Consider the following 13,832-nt stretch of genomic DNA (forward strand, 5'->3'; position numbering starts at 1 on the left):
CAGCCCCCTCATCCTCCACTACTTGTCTCAGGCTCAGTCCCCTAAGTCTAAAAGGCAAAATGATCCTGTAAGTCCTGTAAGTCACCTGGTCAGATTTCTGAATGCTTCTCCTGGCTCCAGCTTGTCCCATGGAGCCGAACTCCTCCACTTCACACTAATGTGCAGGTGAGCCTGGGCCAAGATCAGCTCAGCTGCTCTGCAGGGCATCGGGAGTGAGGCAAGGATATACAAAGGGGCCAGGGGCGGGCTATGCAGGTCATACCATGTGAACTTGGGTGCGGCCAGATGAACAAGTCTGAGTGGCTGGTTACTGGAGAGTTTGAAGCAAACCATGACAGTTCATGTTTATAGAGGATGATCATGTCTGCCACATGGGGAATGGCATTCGGGGGAGCATGGGGACCATTAGCAGGCATCAACAAGTATGTGGACTCAGCTGGACAGAGAAGGCCACGTGTAAAGGACTGGGGTGCAACCTAAAAGGGTTCAGATCTAGTCTGCCCTTGACTCAGTGGGAGAAATCTGATAAGGAAAAGCAACTGAGGATGACCTTGAGTTTTTACTGTGCAATTGTTTAACTGTATTTGTAAACATTTTAAAGGAGACAAAGGTTTCCTGGGGCACAACTAGGACCCTCAACTGTGGCAGGAACAAGGTGCCCAGCCCTGGTGTGGAAGGAAAGACAGGGTGGAGGTGCCAAGAGCACCTGGGCTGGGGAGCTGCTTACCAGTCCAGAGGATCGTTCTTCATCCTTAGGTTGTCCCTGGGGAAATAGCCAGGGGGGTAGCGGAGGTTGTGGTACTGGTCCCAGAGGACTCTCTTGCTCCGAGGAGGTGTAGGAATTATCTTCACCTTCACTGGGAGTTTCACTGTTGAAGTCTGTTCTGCACCACTTTTTGACTTCAAAAGAAACAAACAAAAACCCTTGAAATATCCCATCCCAGGAAAAACTATCAAGTGTTCAGGGTCAAAAATGTTGTTTCTAGCACCAGTTTAACCCAAATGGTCTGAATAAGACCACCTGCACCAACAAACACCGGAGGCAACATTCGTGTATCACAATTGATACCCTCAAACTCTCCAGGGCTGAGATTAAAATGAAGGCACGGTGTTCCTGAAAACTACTAGAGGGGAGGAGCCCGTGTTTCTTCCTCGGAAAGACCCACTTCTGATGTGCTCCTCTCGAGCCTGAAATCCAGCACGAGGTCTCTCTGTTGGCACAGTGGCACGAGAATCACAGCCCTGTTTCTGAACTTAGAGGCTCTCCTACCTGTGAACTTGAAATCGCGACCCTGGGCATTATGCCAGTTTCTCCCTTCCTGGCAGGGAATGGGAAAAGGTAAAGAGAAACGTGCCATGTCCTGGCCTGTCCTTACTTCTGTCTCTGCTGGGGACGCCACGGTGATCATGACATGGCCCTGGGCGATACCTTCCCAGGAAGCTGCCTTCTTCGTCACAGAGATGGAGATGGCCAGGTAGCCTGACCAAGGCCATAACACCGAGGAGTAAGAGAAAGCGACTTCAATGTTGTCTCCATTCTGCGGTAAGTAGGGCTGCCAGTCAGGCTGCAGGACAAGAGACAGGCTGGGGCTGAAGTGAGACAGACAGACAGACAGACAGACAGACAGACCTCCACTCCTACATTACCCAATTGGCTTTTGAGAAATACTTCACTTAATTGGGCAAAATGAAATTAATGAACAGAGAAGCAGCCTGTGGGTCTGGAAGATATGCAGTAGAAAGTCCAGAAACCACTATTTTGGAGTCTCCAATTTATGGAGACTTTTCCCCACCATATAAAAACAGGGGACAGTGCTGCAGTCCAGGACAGGATACAGCCTCCTTCCCATTCTCCTTCCCCCACATTTCAGGAAGGGGTTAATGCTCTCAGGACACTTTCGTACCACCACTTCTGCTAGTAAGATGCAGAAACTATTTTTGCAAATTGTATCAAAATTACTTAGATGTTCACCTCTTGACCCAGTAACTTTGCCTGTAAGACCCCATGTTGCATGTCTAATATTTTAGATTCCAGTGTTTTTTTTTTTTTTTTTAAACAAACTAAACATCCAGTAAAGGGGCCATTTTGCTTGTTACTTAAAGATATTTCCATAGTTATATCCATCCCATTGGATTTAATTGAACTTGTTAAAGAATGGGTGAGTCCAAAGTGGGTTGATATGTACTGGTATCTAAAGTGTATTTAAAATTCACTTAAAAAGCAACATAGACTAATTGTGTTATAGAAAGGAATACAAAGCACATAATTGGCTGTTGCCTGCATATGAATATTTACGTAACAGGAAAGAGATTGAAGTCCAGGTGCCTCTTTTCAGAGAAACAAGCTTCCTCAAGGTATACTAGGGAGAGTTCATTTTTTTTCTTTTTGAATTTTCTGATTTTAAAAATATATTTGAATGTATTTTTAAAGAAATAAATGAAAAATTAATGTTGAAAATAGTTTATGGCTTGTTGGAAAACACTGTATATTTACTGTCTTTCTACTGTTCAGTGTTCAGTTTTCCTCACTTTGTAGCTCCACAAAATATTCTAGTCCTTAATAAAGGGAAAAACTTACTTCTTTCATTTCTTAAAAAAAGATAAAAATAAAAAAATAAAAACTGGGGTCACATATCAAAGAACTTTGATAAACAACTTTGATCTGATTAGAGAATTTATATAATGAAAACATTCCACCTTCAGGTTAGATACCCATTTGTCGCACACACAGAAAGAATTACACCAATTCAGAGAAATCAAAAGTCAAGGATGCCAAGCACCCTAATCACACCCCATGGCCTGCACGGACAGCTGGAGAAGGGCGCTGCAGTTGTAGGGCCACTGCCCAGCTGTCCCTCGGGGGTGGGAGGAGGCACAGCAGGAGGCAGGAGGCAACCACCTGGAAGACACAAGCACCTGCTCCTCTACCAGCCGGGTTTCTACAAAACCAAACCACTCATCTTCCTCCTGTTCCACATAGCAAGAATGAAGCCCACGTCAATTGGCATTTTAAAAGAATTATCGAAAAGAAAATTATTTGCCAGCTAGAGCATCACAGAATGTGAGGAAGAAAGGGACTTGTGAATGCTCTTGGGGTCACTGGCCAGCAAATGAGAAAAGGTAACTTTCTTCCATCTCTCCTAGCACATGTAAATTAACACAGACGAAAATTTAGCAATCACATTAAAGGAAAATCAGAACAAACTTAAAATTGAAATTTTATCTCTCTGTAGGTGTAAGTTTCTAATCTTTGAAACAGAAGCAATCACAAAAGATGAAAATTCAACTAAATCAAAATAAAAAACTTACAGAAGCAAAAACAAACAAATAAAACCCCACCACAATAAGGAATACTAAAGTGCAGCCAGGCAGGACTTCCCACATGTTCTCCACAACAGGAAGACCTGCTAAGACTGACAAGGGAAATCCCAATTCCAGTAGAAAAATAGGCCAAGGAAATGAAGAAGCAATGCTCAAAGGAAATAAATCAGCAAATATACCCGAGAGTTCCACCTCGGGAACGGCTGAGAAGTGCCTCGTGCACAGCATCCCCTCAGAATGTCAAGTGGAAACCGCGCCACCTAGGAAGCCAAGGCACACCCATTCCAACAGATGGGCAGTGGGCACACACACACCAGAGCACTGATCAGCCCTGAAAGGGAATGGGGCCCTGCCCACCAGGAACCTTGAAAACAAGCAAAAAAGAAGCCCCTCAGGGAAAGGCAGTGCAACATGCTGCCATTCAACTGTGGGTAAACTGACGGCTGGCTGCCTGGAGGCTGAGGTGAGGCAGCAGGGAGTGACTGCTAATGGGTAAGGCTTTGTTGTTTTGGGGTTTTGTTTTGTTTTTGGTACTGGGGATTAAACCCAAGGGTACTCTACCACTGGCCATATCTCCAGCCCTTTTTACTTTTTGAGACAGGGCCTTGCTAAGCTGCTGAGGCTAGCCTTGAACTTGATCCTCCAGCCTCCACCTCCCCAGTCGCTGGGATGACAAGCATGCCCATTGCACCTGGCTGGCACAGTTTCTTTTTTCATATTTTTTTTAGTTGTAGATGGACACAATACCTTCATTTTATTTGTTTTTATTTTTATGTGGTGCTGGGGATCGAACCCAGTGCCTCATGAATGCTAGGTAAGCACTCTACCACTAGGCCACAACCCCGGCCAATGGCACAATTTCTTTATGGAGTGATGGGCATGTTCTAGAATGAGATATTGGTACAACCTTGTGAAAATACTAAAACCCACCAAAATGCATAATTTAAAAGGGTAAACTTTATGGTATATTAATTATATATCAACTTTTAAAACTCATGAAATGCAAAAATAAAGACATGTACCACCAGTTGCAGGCACAGGAGAAACATCCTCCCCTTAATGCCATGAGCAGCAATCTAAGCCAGTGGAACTCTTAGAAAGGATGTGGTTACATGTGCCAAGAACTATAATAATGTTCACACCCTCTGATTCAAAACTCCAATCCAGGGAGTTTATGTTAAGAAAATAATTCAGGAGAAAAGAAAAGCATACATGCAAAGATAGTGAAATATTTACAGCTGAAGGCCTCCTGCTATCCCCCAAGGGGAAACGGTGAACAAATTATAGTCTACAAACTTGAGATAATGCCAAACAAGCATTGAAAGTATACTGGTACACTTCAAGAAGGAAATGTTTGCCTACCATTCAAAGGTCATGAAAATATGTACTTCCAACAAGGGCTAGGGAAGAGGGCCCTCAACAGTGACTGCTAGTGCGCTGGGGCTGGAAGGGAGGGCTCTGCTCTTTTCCTTGCCCCTTATTGTTGTGATAATGTCGACACAGGAAAGAGTCAAAATGTTATAAAAGCAAAATTCAAAATAAAGACCATACATTCTAAATAGGAAGGCTCACTTATGCTCATTAAGGAATAAAATAATCACAAGTGTGCCTGTAAATTACAGGAGCCAAACTCAGAGGAAAAAAGGGAAATTTGTTTCTTTATGTTCTGACTTCCTGCAAAGACTTAGGGTCTGGCAAATCACTACCTCTGATAGCTTTGTCACCTGAGACAGGTGAAGAGTATCTTTCCTTTCTTAACTTCGAAAGAGAAAACTAAGAGCTCAAGGCCTGGGCCCTGTCTAAGTCACCACCAAGTCAGAGAGAAGTTTCACCTTATCCACGATTCTTCCCGTGACTCCCATGCCGTTGAGGATGGTGACGTTAACAATGGTCGGCATTCCTCCATAGTAGATGGGCTGGGAGCAATAGGGCCACATGTAGGGACACTCAGTCAGGTCGATGTAGCTGGGGCTCAAACTGAAACAAGGGAAGAGGGTTAGAGAGATCACACTAGAGAGTGGAGGGGAAGCAGAGCAGGACAGGGCACAGTAGAGGACCTGCCTGCAGCCACCGCCCTGGCTGGCTTCTGGGACCTGGCTGTGTTGCTGAGGCTGCTGTGAGGCCTGCTGGACTGTCGTACGATCGGCTGGCAGGGAAGAGTGTGTGACCGGCCCCAAAGGAAACCTTGGACTCGAATCTCAAGGGGGCTTCCCAGGAAGAAATGTGTACATGGTGGATGTACTTGGCTACTGGGGCGGGGGCGACTCTCTAAGACCTGGCCTGGGGGGCAGGCCAGGAGGAGGAGCTTAGGAAGGCCAAGCTGGATTTCTGCAGACTCCCTGATCGAGATGTCCCTTTCCCTCACATGTGTCCTCTGCATCCTTGCTGCACTGCTGGCAAAATCTGAGCTGGCGTGGCACTGGGCCTGGAGGGAACTGCTGCACGAGTGCTCCTGTGCTTCTGCCTGTTTCCCAGTCCCCTCACCTGGAATGAACCTGTGCAGGGTCAGCGCCACTCCTAGCACAAAACCAGTGTCACCTATGCACAGGTAAGAGGACGGCAGGAAGCCAGTGCTTCAGAAATGACCCAAGATGACCTCCCTGGAAGGCCAGGCGTTTGTGGACCTGCCTATCAAGCTGCATGGTGTGTGGCGGCACGGGCTCTGCTCAGCTTCTTCATCTAAGGATGGCTACCTAGCTCAAAGGTCAATCACACAAACAGGGCTTTATCAGCTCACTGTAACAAAGATTATCTGGGCCCAGTAAATACAAAGCCAAGACAAATCCAAACAATGTCTTTAGGGATACTATGAGTTTCATAGGCAGTTATAATCTGCATGTGTCACTTTCAGTCATTTAAAACAGATACCACTTAATTCCAAAAATCCTGACGGCTGGCCACATGGCTACAATCGCACGAGTCAGCAGAGTGCCTGCTCTAGCTGACGTGCTTGTGAACTTCACTGGCACCTATGCTCTGTAAACAGTGTAAGCCAACTAATAAAATCCAACTAAGAAACTGTTATTAGCCAACAGAATTCAACACCACATTAAGAGAATAGTATTATAAAAATGCAGCGGGATTTATTTTAGGAGTGTGAAACTGGTTTGGTATTAGGAAGTCATTAATATCACAAGCCAGATTAGTAGTTCTAAACTATTCATAAAGATTCCTTTATAGATGCTGGAAAAGCCTACAGCACTCAATGCATAGTCCTGACAAAAAACACTCAAGAAAAAACAAGTGATGGGATGTTCTACCATAACTGAGGCACAACCCTGATCAGAAAGCCAGCGTCTTACTTGATGGAGGGACACAAGAGGCATTTCCACTGACAACAACAACACAGGGAGCCAAGAGTCTCCAGTGAGATGTAACCTCTGCCGGAGGTATTAGCAGTGAAAGGTGCCAGAAAAAAACCCTAACAGGCTGTGGACTGGCTGAGGAAGACAGACGACCGTCTCTACTCCATGGTGTGTCAGTGTGCCTGGCAGACCCGAGAGAATCAATAGTAAAACCGATTCAAACAGTAATTCACAGGAAAGCAGAACATAAAATTAACATGAAGGAATAAAAACCACAGTTAGAGGATATAATAACAAAAAGCTTAAATACTTGAACTTACCAAAAAATGTGCAAAACCTATGGGCAGACAGCTGCAAACCCAGAAGACACACAAGCCTTGAATGAACAGAGACATCCTCTGCCCTCATACAAAATTATTCAGCATCAAAAAATATCACTTCTCGGTTCATTTAAAACTTGATAAAATCCAAAGTGCCAACAGGCTTCTGTTATGGATTTTGATAAGGCGATATGAAAATTCACATGAAGGAACAAAGCATTCAAGAAAAGCCAAGAAAAAGGTGAACACACCACTAGGAACCAGGCCCTGAAGTGAACTGGAAAGTCTTCACCACCGGACAGTGGGGAGGGGGCCGGAGGGTGGAAGGAGCGAGCCCGGGGGCATGCCAGTACACATCAGTTTACAACATGAGGAAGACAGCACCTCAAATCCCTGACACAGGGTGAACTCTTTAACAAATGGACCTGCAACAAGTGGTTGGACACTTGGCAAAAGACACAATTAGATCCGCATGTCACAAAACGTACAACAGACTCCAAATGGATCAGGGACTCTCAAGTAAACAGAAGAAAGCAAACAAGTATCAGAAGATGGGCAAGATTCCCTTTCACTAAATAAAGAAAAAGGACTCAAGGTCAGGGGCAGCAGCAATTCGAAACACTAACAAATCTGACTAAGAAAAAAATAAGAAAAACCGGCCACGTGTGGTGGTACACACCTGTAATTACAGTTACTCAAGAGACTAGACCAGGAGGATTGTTAAGTCCAGACTGAGCAACTTAGTGAGACCCCATTTCAAAAAACAAAAACAAAAATAAACATGTGGGTATTTTAAAAATGTGCGCCTATATACACAGACACACACATACACATATGTATGAGTATGGGGTGGTGTGGGGATGCGCTCAGGGGTAGAGCACTTGCTAGCATATTTGAAGCCCTGGGTTCAATCTCCAGCACTGTATAAACCAGAGAGGGAGGAAAGGAGGGAAAGGGGAAGTACTGGGGAATGAAATGGGGCAAGTTATGTCACATGCACACATGAACCTGTCACAATGAACCCCACTATTAGGTATAATTGCAATGCATAACAATATTTTTTAAAGCCGCCCCCCACCCCCGACCAAAAAAAAAAAATTACCAACATGGCAAAAAAAAAAAAAAAAAAAAAAAACCCTATGTAAATTCAAAAACAAAATCCCAATAAACTGGGAGACAGATCTACGACATGTATCACTGACCAAGAGTCACTGTCTCTAATAAAAGACTTAAAAATGGAGGGAACAACACAGCCTCAGAACAATAGGAAGAGAAATGAATGACAATTCGCAAGGAAGATGGAGAAATGCCCTGAGCACAGACTTCATTTAATGTCCCCCACTCCTAACCAAACAACTGCGTATTAAAACAACTCTGGGGAGTCACCACTCATCTGTCAGATGGGCAAACAGTAACCAACGTGAAGCTTTGGGAATTCTCTCACTGCTGGTGGAATAATCTGGCACCTGCCTGTAATCCCAGCGACTGAGGCAGGAGGTCTGCAAATTCTAAGCCAGCCTCCGCAACTTAATGAGACCCTGTCTCAAAAAAAAAAAAAAAAAAAAGAAAGAAAAAGAAAAAAGAAATAGTACGGGGATATAGCTCAGTTATAAAGCACCCTTGGGTTCAATCTCCAGTACAAAAAACCACATACAAAACAAAAGCGGAGACAAACACTCTAACAAAGCTACCTCTACACCTGACTCTGACCCGTGCACAGGTGAGTGTTGCATCGAAAATGGCACAGTCACACGGCACTGCTGTCAGGGCGCAAGCTGGGAACCAAGAGCTGGCAGCGCTTTCCAGGATCCTGGGAGGTGGAAAAGTGACAAGACACTGTGACACTGCTGCTCTTCTACTCACCTGCTCACTTGTGCAAAAGGAGTTGAAGAAGGAACAAAACTCTGCCTGCCTGTTAACAGGGGTATGTGGAAGAGGGAAGGACATGGTACTGCTTCACATGCCCAGCCGCTTGCTGAAATCAACCAGGAGGTGGGAGGTGGGGAAATCCAAAAGGAACCTGAAGTCTGAGGCTGTAGCTCAGCAGCAGAGCGCTCGCCTAGCACGCGTCAGGTTCGATCCTCAGCACCACGTAAAAATAAATAAAATAAAGGCATTCTGTCCATCTACAAAATTTTTTTTAATTAAAAAAATATATCGATTTAAAAAAAAATAAAGGAACCCAAATGCTACAATGTGCCTGAACAGCAAAGACCTAAGTAACCCTGGAAAACCGCTTGACCCAATTCTGTAAGGGTGAAGTTAAAATGCACCATATACAAGGACTGTACTCTAGTTAGTTACAAGATATGGGTCAGTAATTCTTTTTAAAACCATTCAATATGTGCCTACTAGGACTCAGCAAACAATCAGTACAACTGTGTAAGAGAGCCAGGCTTCTCACTGTGGGAGGAAGGGGTAATGAACCAGAAAGGGAAGGCTAAGAAGCACTCGAGTGTTGGGTAGAGTCAGGAAACAGCACAAACACGTTTCCACTATACACACAGATGGTGTCTGCATACATGTGCACCCCCTGGCTGGCCCTTGGTCTTCCAAATACCATCCTCTTACTGAAGTAAAGAACTGTCACCATGCTGGAGTGTGGAAATGCATGATGGGATGTCCACTGGCAAAATAAAAACAAGATGGAGACATACGCCAAGGAGACACAGACACACTGAAAGCAGCTACCACCAGCCATATCTGGAGCAATCTGAACAAACAAAACTATAGGATCAATGGATTATCATCATTGATACATATACATCAATGGATTATATCTAAGAAAACACCTCCAAGCATCCATACTGATATAGGTAACTGAATAAATAAGAGGGGGCTAGGGACAGCGATTCTCAGAGACACAGGTGACATGACAACCAAGTGCAACCTGGGAGCCCAGACCCAACAGAGGGCCTGCAAGGGACAATAAGCAAGACCCGTAGTACCACATCAGCTCATTGGTCTACCACACTCTGTCCGTGTGCATGTGCAGGCCTTGGGGGCTGTGCTGTTTATGTGGCATGTCAACATTAGGGAGAGCTAGGTGAGGAATGGGGTTTTCTGTGCTAGTGGTGAAACTCAAAAATCTAAAATACAGAGGGTAAAAAACAAATAACCTTAAGCCTTTCTGAAGACATCAGATAAATCCACCTCAAGAAACAGCGCACAAAGTCAGCACTAGTACTCTGGAGGAGTCAAAGTCACGAGCAACAGTGAAGACAGACGACCTGTGAGGTGGAGAGACCTACACAACACACCCACGTGGGTCTGGACCCGGAGCCAGTGAGGAAGGTGAGGAGGAAGCTGTGCAATGAGAGTGGTGCCCACACTCGTCCACCCTGTGGTGAGGGATCAGTGTCTATAGTTGCACTATGATCAGCTAAGCTGTCCACCGTGTAGATGCAACATCACTAGTATTTATATTACAGACACCAGAACTGCAGTTAGGTGACAGTGTCATAAACTCTGCTGCCAGCACCCTAGCAGCAGCATGGCCTCACAGAGTGTGCAACCAGTGCTGGGTTTCAAGGCTAGTGTTCTGTGCAGAGGAAAAGCCCAAGAGCCCAGTGAAGGAGAGGAAGGCCTCTGGGCGGCAGATGCTGACTGACCTGGCCTGTGGTCTGTAGCTGTTGAGGATCTGATAGGCCCTGAGCAGGTCCAGCTTGCCATGGCCTTGCTCAAACATGTTGACCCCAGGAAGCCTCCGGGCCGATGCGATGAGGGCCTGCTTCATGCTGGCAGGATTCACCAGCTCGCGCTTCTGTACTGTGCTGGTGAGAAAATAAAGTATGTGTTCAGTTCCTCTCAGCAGAAGAATGAAAATCAGACTAACCTTAGCCTGCACATGTGCGGCCCCAGCCTTGTTTTCCATCTAACAGGAGCATCACTGACAGAGCCCACATGAGATGAGACTATCACACTCAACTGCCACAGTGGCCTCAGGACCAAGTACCCTAACCCCTGCCACTCTACTCAGTGACTTATGGGCCAGGGCCTGTTTGGGCTAAATTTAAGAGTAATTAATGCCTATTTCCCCAATAAATTAACCAAGTCAATCACACCGGTTGCAGGAAGAATATCAAAAAGGTACTGGCTCTCAGGGGAAGGGAGGTCTGCTGGCCCAGGAAGAAGACACCCTGAGACCTCAGCTGGCCGGAAGGAGAAAAGGCACACAGGTGGATGCTGGAGGCCCTGCAACGTAAGTAAGGACGAGCAGGAGGCGTGGGCTGAGTGAAGACCACCGCCTCCATGGCTGACCCTGGCCTTCCTGTTTGCAGATCTGGAGGCCCGTGTAGGATGATCACCTGGTGCATAAGGTTATGTAGAACACGCAGACCTCAGACCCTTCAGCTTTCACTCAGGATGCATCTGAGCAACTTCAGCCCTGCTCTGCCTGGCGAGGAGCCCAGCCAACTCTAGCACTGAGGCGTTCAGTTTGTGCGTGTAGATGCTATATATAGGTAAAATTCAATCCCCACACTGAGGGGGAAAACATCAGTGGGCACAAAGGAAACCATCTCTTCTAAGTCCCTCAATATTTTTACATGTTGGTGGTTGCATTGGAGTCTAGGCAAGTTTTCTAAGTGGGAAACCTGACAGGAGAAGTGTGAAAATCCTGTAGGATTAGTTCTTAACGACAGAATAAAAGGATATTCACAGTACAAGCCAGTCCTCCTCCTTCTCCTTTTCCTGCCATAAAGCTAAACCAAGGGTGAGGCTGCACTTTCCTGTGGCATGGCCACCACCACGAGCTATTTCTGAGCCCTCACTGTGGCACTTTTACCTGCTCCAGGTGAGAAGAGTGGCAGGTCTCCTTCAAGCTGGAACCCTGCAGAGTGATGGAGGGCTCCCCACTGCAGCTGTGGCCCTCGCTTCCTGCTAAGCCCACGGGAAGGGGCAGAGCTGGGCCAGGTTTCCTGCTTCCTGACCCCACAGGACTACAAACAGGAGCGCTTGCTGAAGCCCCGCCACTCGGCAGACACTACAGTATGAGTGAGCGGGTGAGCCCCAGCCCACCCCCTTGTTTCCCTCTGCATTCTAAGGGCAGGGCACACCTGGAAGAAAATGACAACTTTTCTAGCAAGGACAGGGATGTTCCCAAAGATTACTCTCGCCAATGTCAACATCTTCAAGAATCTGGCTCTGACCTGCAAGGGAGGACAAAGGCAAGAGGCAGATACCTACCTTTGTCAAGAACTACAATGAATTACAATGCTGGACAAAATAATCCACAGCATTAGATGCCAAAATCAACATGCAATTCCCTTACTTTTCAAGGTTTTTTTTTTTAAATACCAGGGATTAAACAACACTCAGGGCACTTAACCAGTGAGCCACATCCTCAGGCCTTTTCATTTTTTATTTTGAGTAAGAGTCTTGCTAAGTTGCTTAGGGCCTCACTAAATTGCTGAGGCTGGTTTTGAACTTGTGATCCTTCTGCCTCAGCCTCCCAAGTCACTGGGATTACAGGTGTGCACCACCACACCCAGCTAAAGATAATTTTAAGTATGAAAGCACTTACTATCATTTATCTGTTTTAATTTTTAAATGAACAGAAATTTCAAATATGTCGAGTTTTTTTTGCTGACACAGTACCTCACTAAGACTTCAGTTAGACAGAAAAACTAAGATTTTTTTGAGGGAACGTACAATGACAAAATGAAGGCTAACACAAGGCATCTTTTTACGACCTGGAGAACAAGGTGCTGACTGAAAGGCAGAGCGTGCGTGCTATTGACTCTGGACGCCTGTGCTTGAGAACTCCATCCACTGTCATCCTCTGCAAAGTGAGGGTGCATGACTGAGCTTCCCCAAAAGGGCCCAAGACTCGGAGAGTCGGGGCCTAGCAGCATAAACACCCACCTCTCACAAAGCAGGGCTGACACCAGCCCCTGGCTGGCCGACCACGACTCGCTAAGAGCATGTTAAAAGGGAATTCACACACACAAAGTACTATACAAGATGGACGTGGGATAATGCCTCCCTAGAGAAACTCTTTACCTCTGTATGTGTGCCATCATATAACTCTGAATGCCTTAAAGACACGTGGTAAGATGTATTTAACTCTTTGAAGGCACATCCCCTAGGACACAGAGGCAAGCAGGAAAGGAGCTGATTTGATTCCCTGCCTAGCTGGGCACAAAAGCATTAAAATCATGCTCATTAGAGGGAAGAGCCACTCACCCTGTGGGGTACCCAGCACCTTCCCCCAGCTTACACTGCGCGGGCACAGACATCACCCAGTCCTCATAGGAGGCAACCATCTCCCGTACAGAGAGGAAGGAACAGAGACCTCAGACCCAGTCAGGCACAGGCCTCGCGTCCACTCTGCCACCTGTGTACCAATCCCGAGGAAGATGCTCTTGCCTATGCTCCCCAATACTCACCTCACTAATAAGGTGACAGCACCTGCCACCACTGGAGAGGCCACGCTGGTCCCTGAGAGGGCCCGGCACCCCCCTTTCACACCGGAACCCCGCACTCCAGCACCATAGGTGACAACGTCAGGTTTCACACGACCGTAGCCTCCTGGCAGTTCCTACAAACAAGAGGAGCTCAGTTTCTGCACCACCCAAGCTGGCACTCAGGCGGGTAGGGCGATGACAAGTAAAATCAGAACAGAAAACGGGGACTCAACAGTGCCACCTGAGGGAGGTACTGGCTTGGGGTGGTAATGTAGAAAATAAAGTATTTGTTAGTATGTTTTATAACAACCAGTAGGACATCAAAGCTAAAATAATTTTAAAAAATGAAAAAAAAAAACTTTAGTTTTGATAAGATGCAGGACCAGAAGCTAGGCACTGATTTATTTCTAAAACTAGAAACTGGAAATTGCTTTATCTCTAGATAAATTAAAAATTAGAAAGTTGTTAGAATAACAAAA

The 13,832-nt window shown here is 45.9% G+C and overlaps 1 protein-coding gene across 3 annotated transcripts in view; it reads right to left on the minus strand.

Annotated features, from left to right (window-relative positions):
• Positions 1–13,832, minus strand: part of MBTPS1 (membrane bound transcription factor peptidase, site 1) — a 55,199-nt gene that overhangs the window by 14,584 nt on the left and 26,783 nt on the right. For 2 of the 3 annotated variants that reach the window (XM_081274810.1, XM_081274811.1), the window contains exons 10-14: positions 13,336–13,487; positions 10,558–10,719; positions 5,154–5,298; positions 1,377–1,565; positions 728–900 (exon numbers count right to left, since the gene is read on the minus strand). In XM_081274810.1, coding sequence (XP_081130936.1) covers positions 728–900; positions 1,377–1,565; positions 5,154–5,298; positions 10,558–10,719; positions 13,336–13,487 — 821 coding nt within the window. The remainder of the gene's footprint in view (positions 1–727; positions 901–1,376; positions 1,566–5,153; positions 5,299–10,557; positions 10,720–13,335; positions 13,488–13,832) is intronic. The other variant, XM_081274812.1, reaches the window with a different exon arrangement.

Source organism: Spermophilus citellus (assembly GCF_964194105.1).
Source record: "Spermophilus citellus genome assembly, chromosome: 18".
NCBI lineage: Eukaryota > Metazoa > Chordata > Mammalia > Rodentia > Sciuridae > Spermophilus > Spermophilus citellus.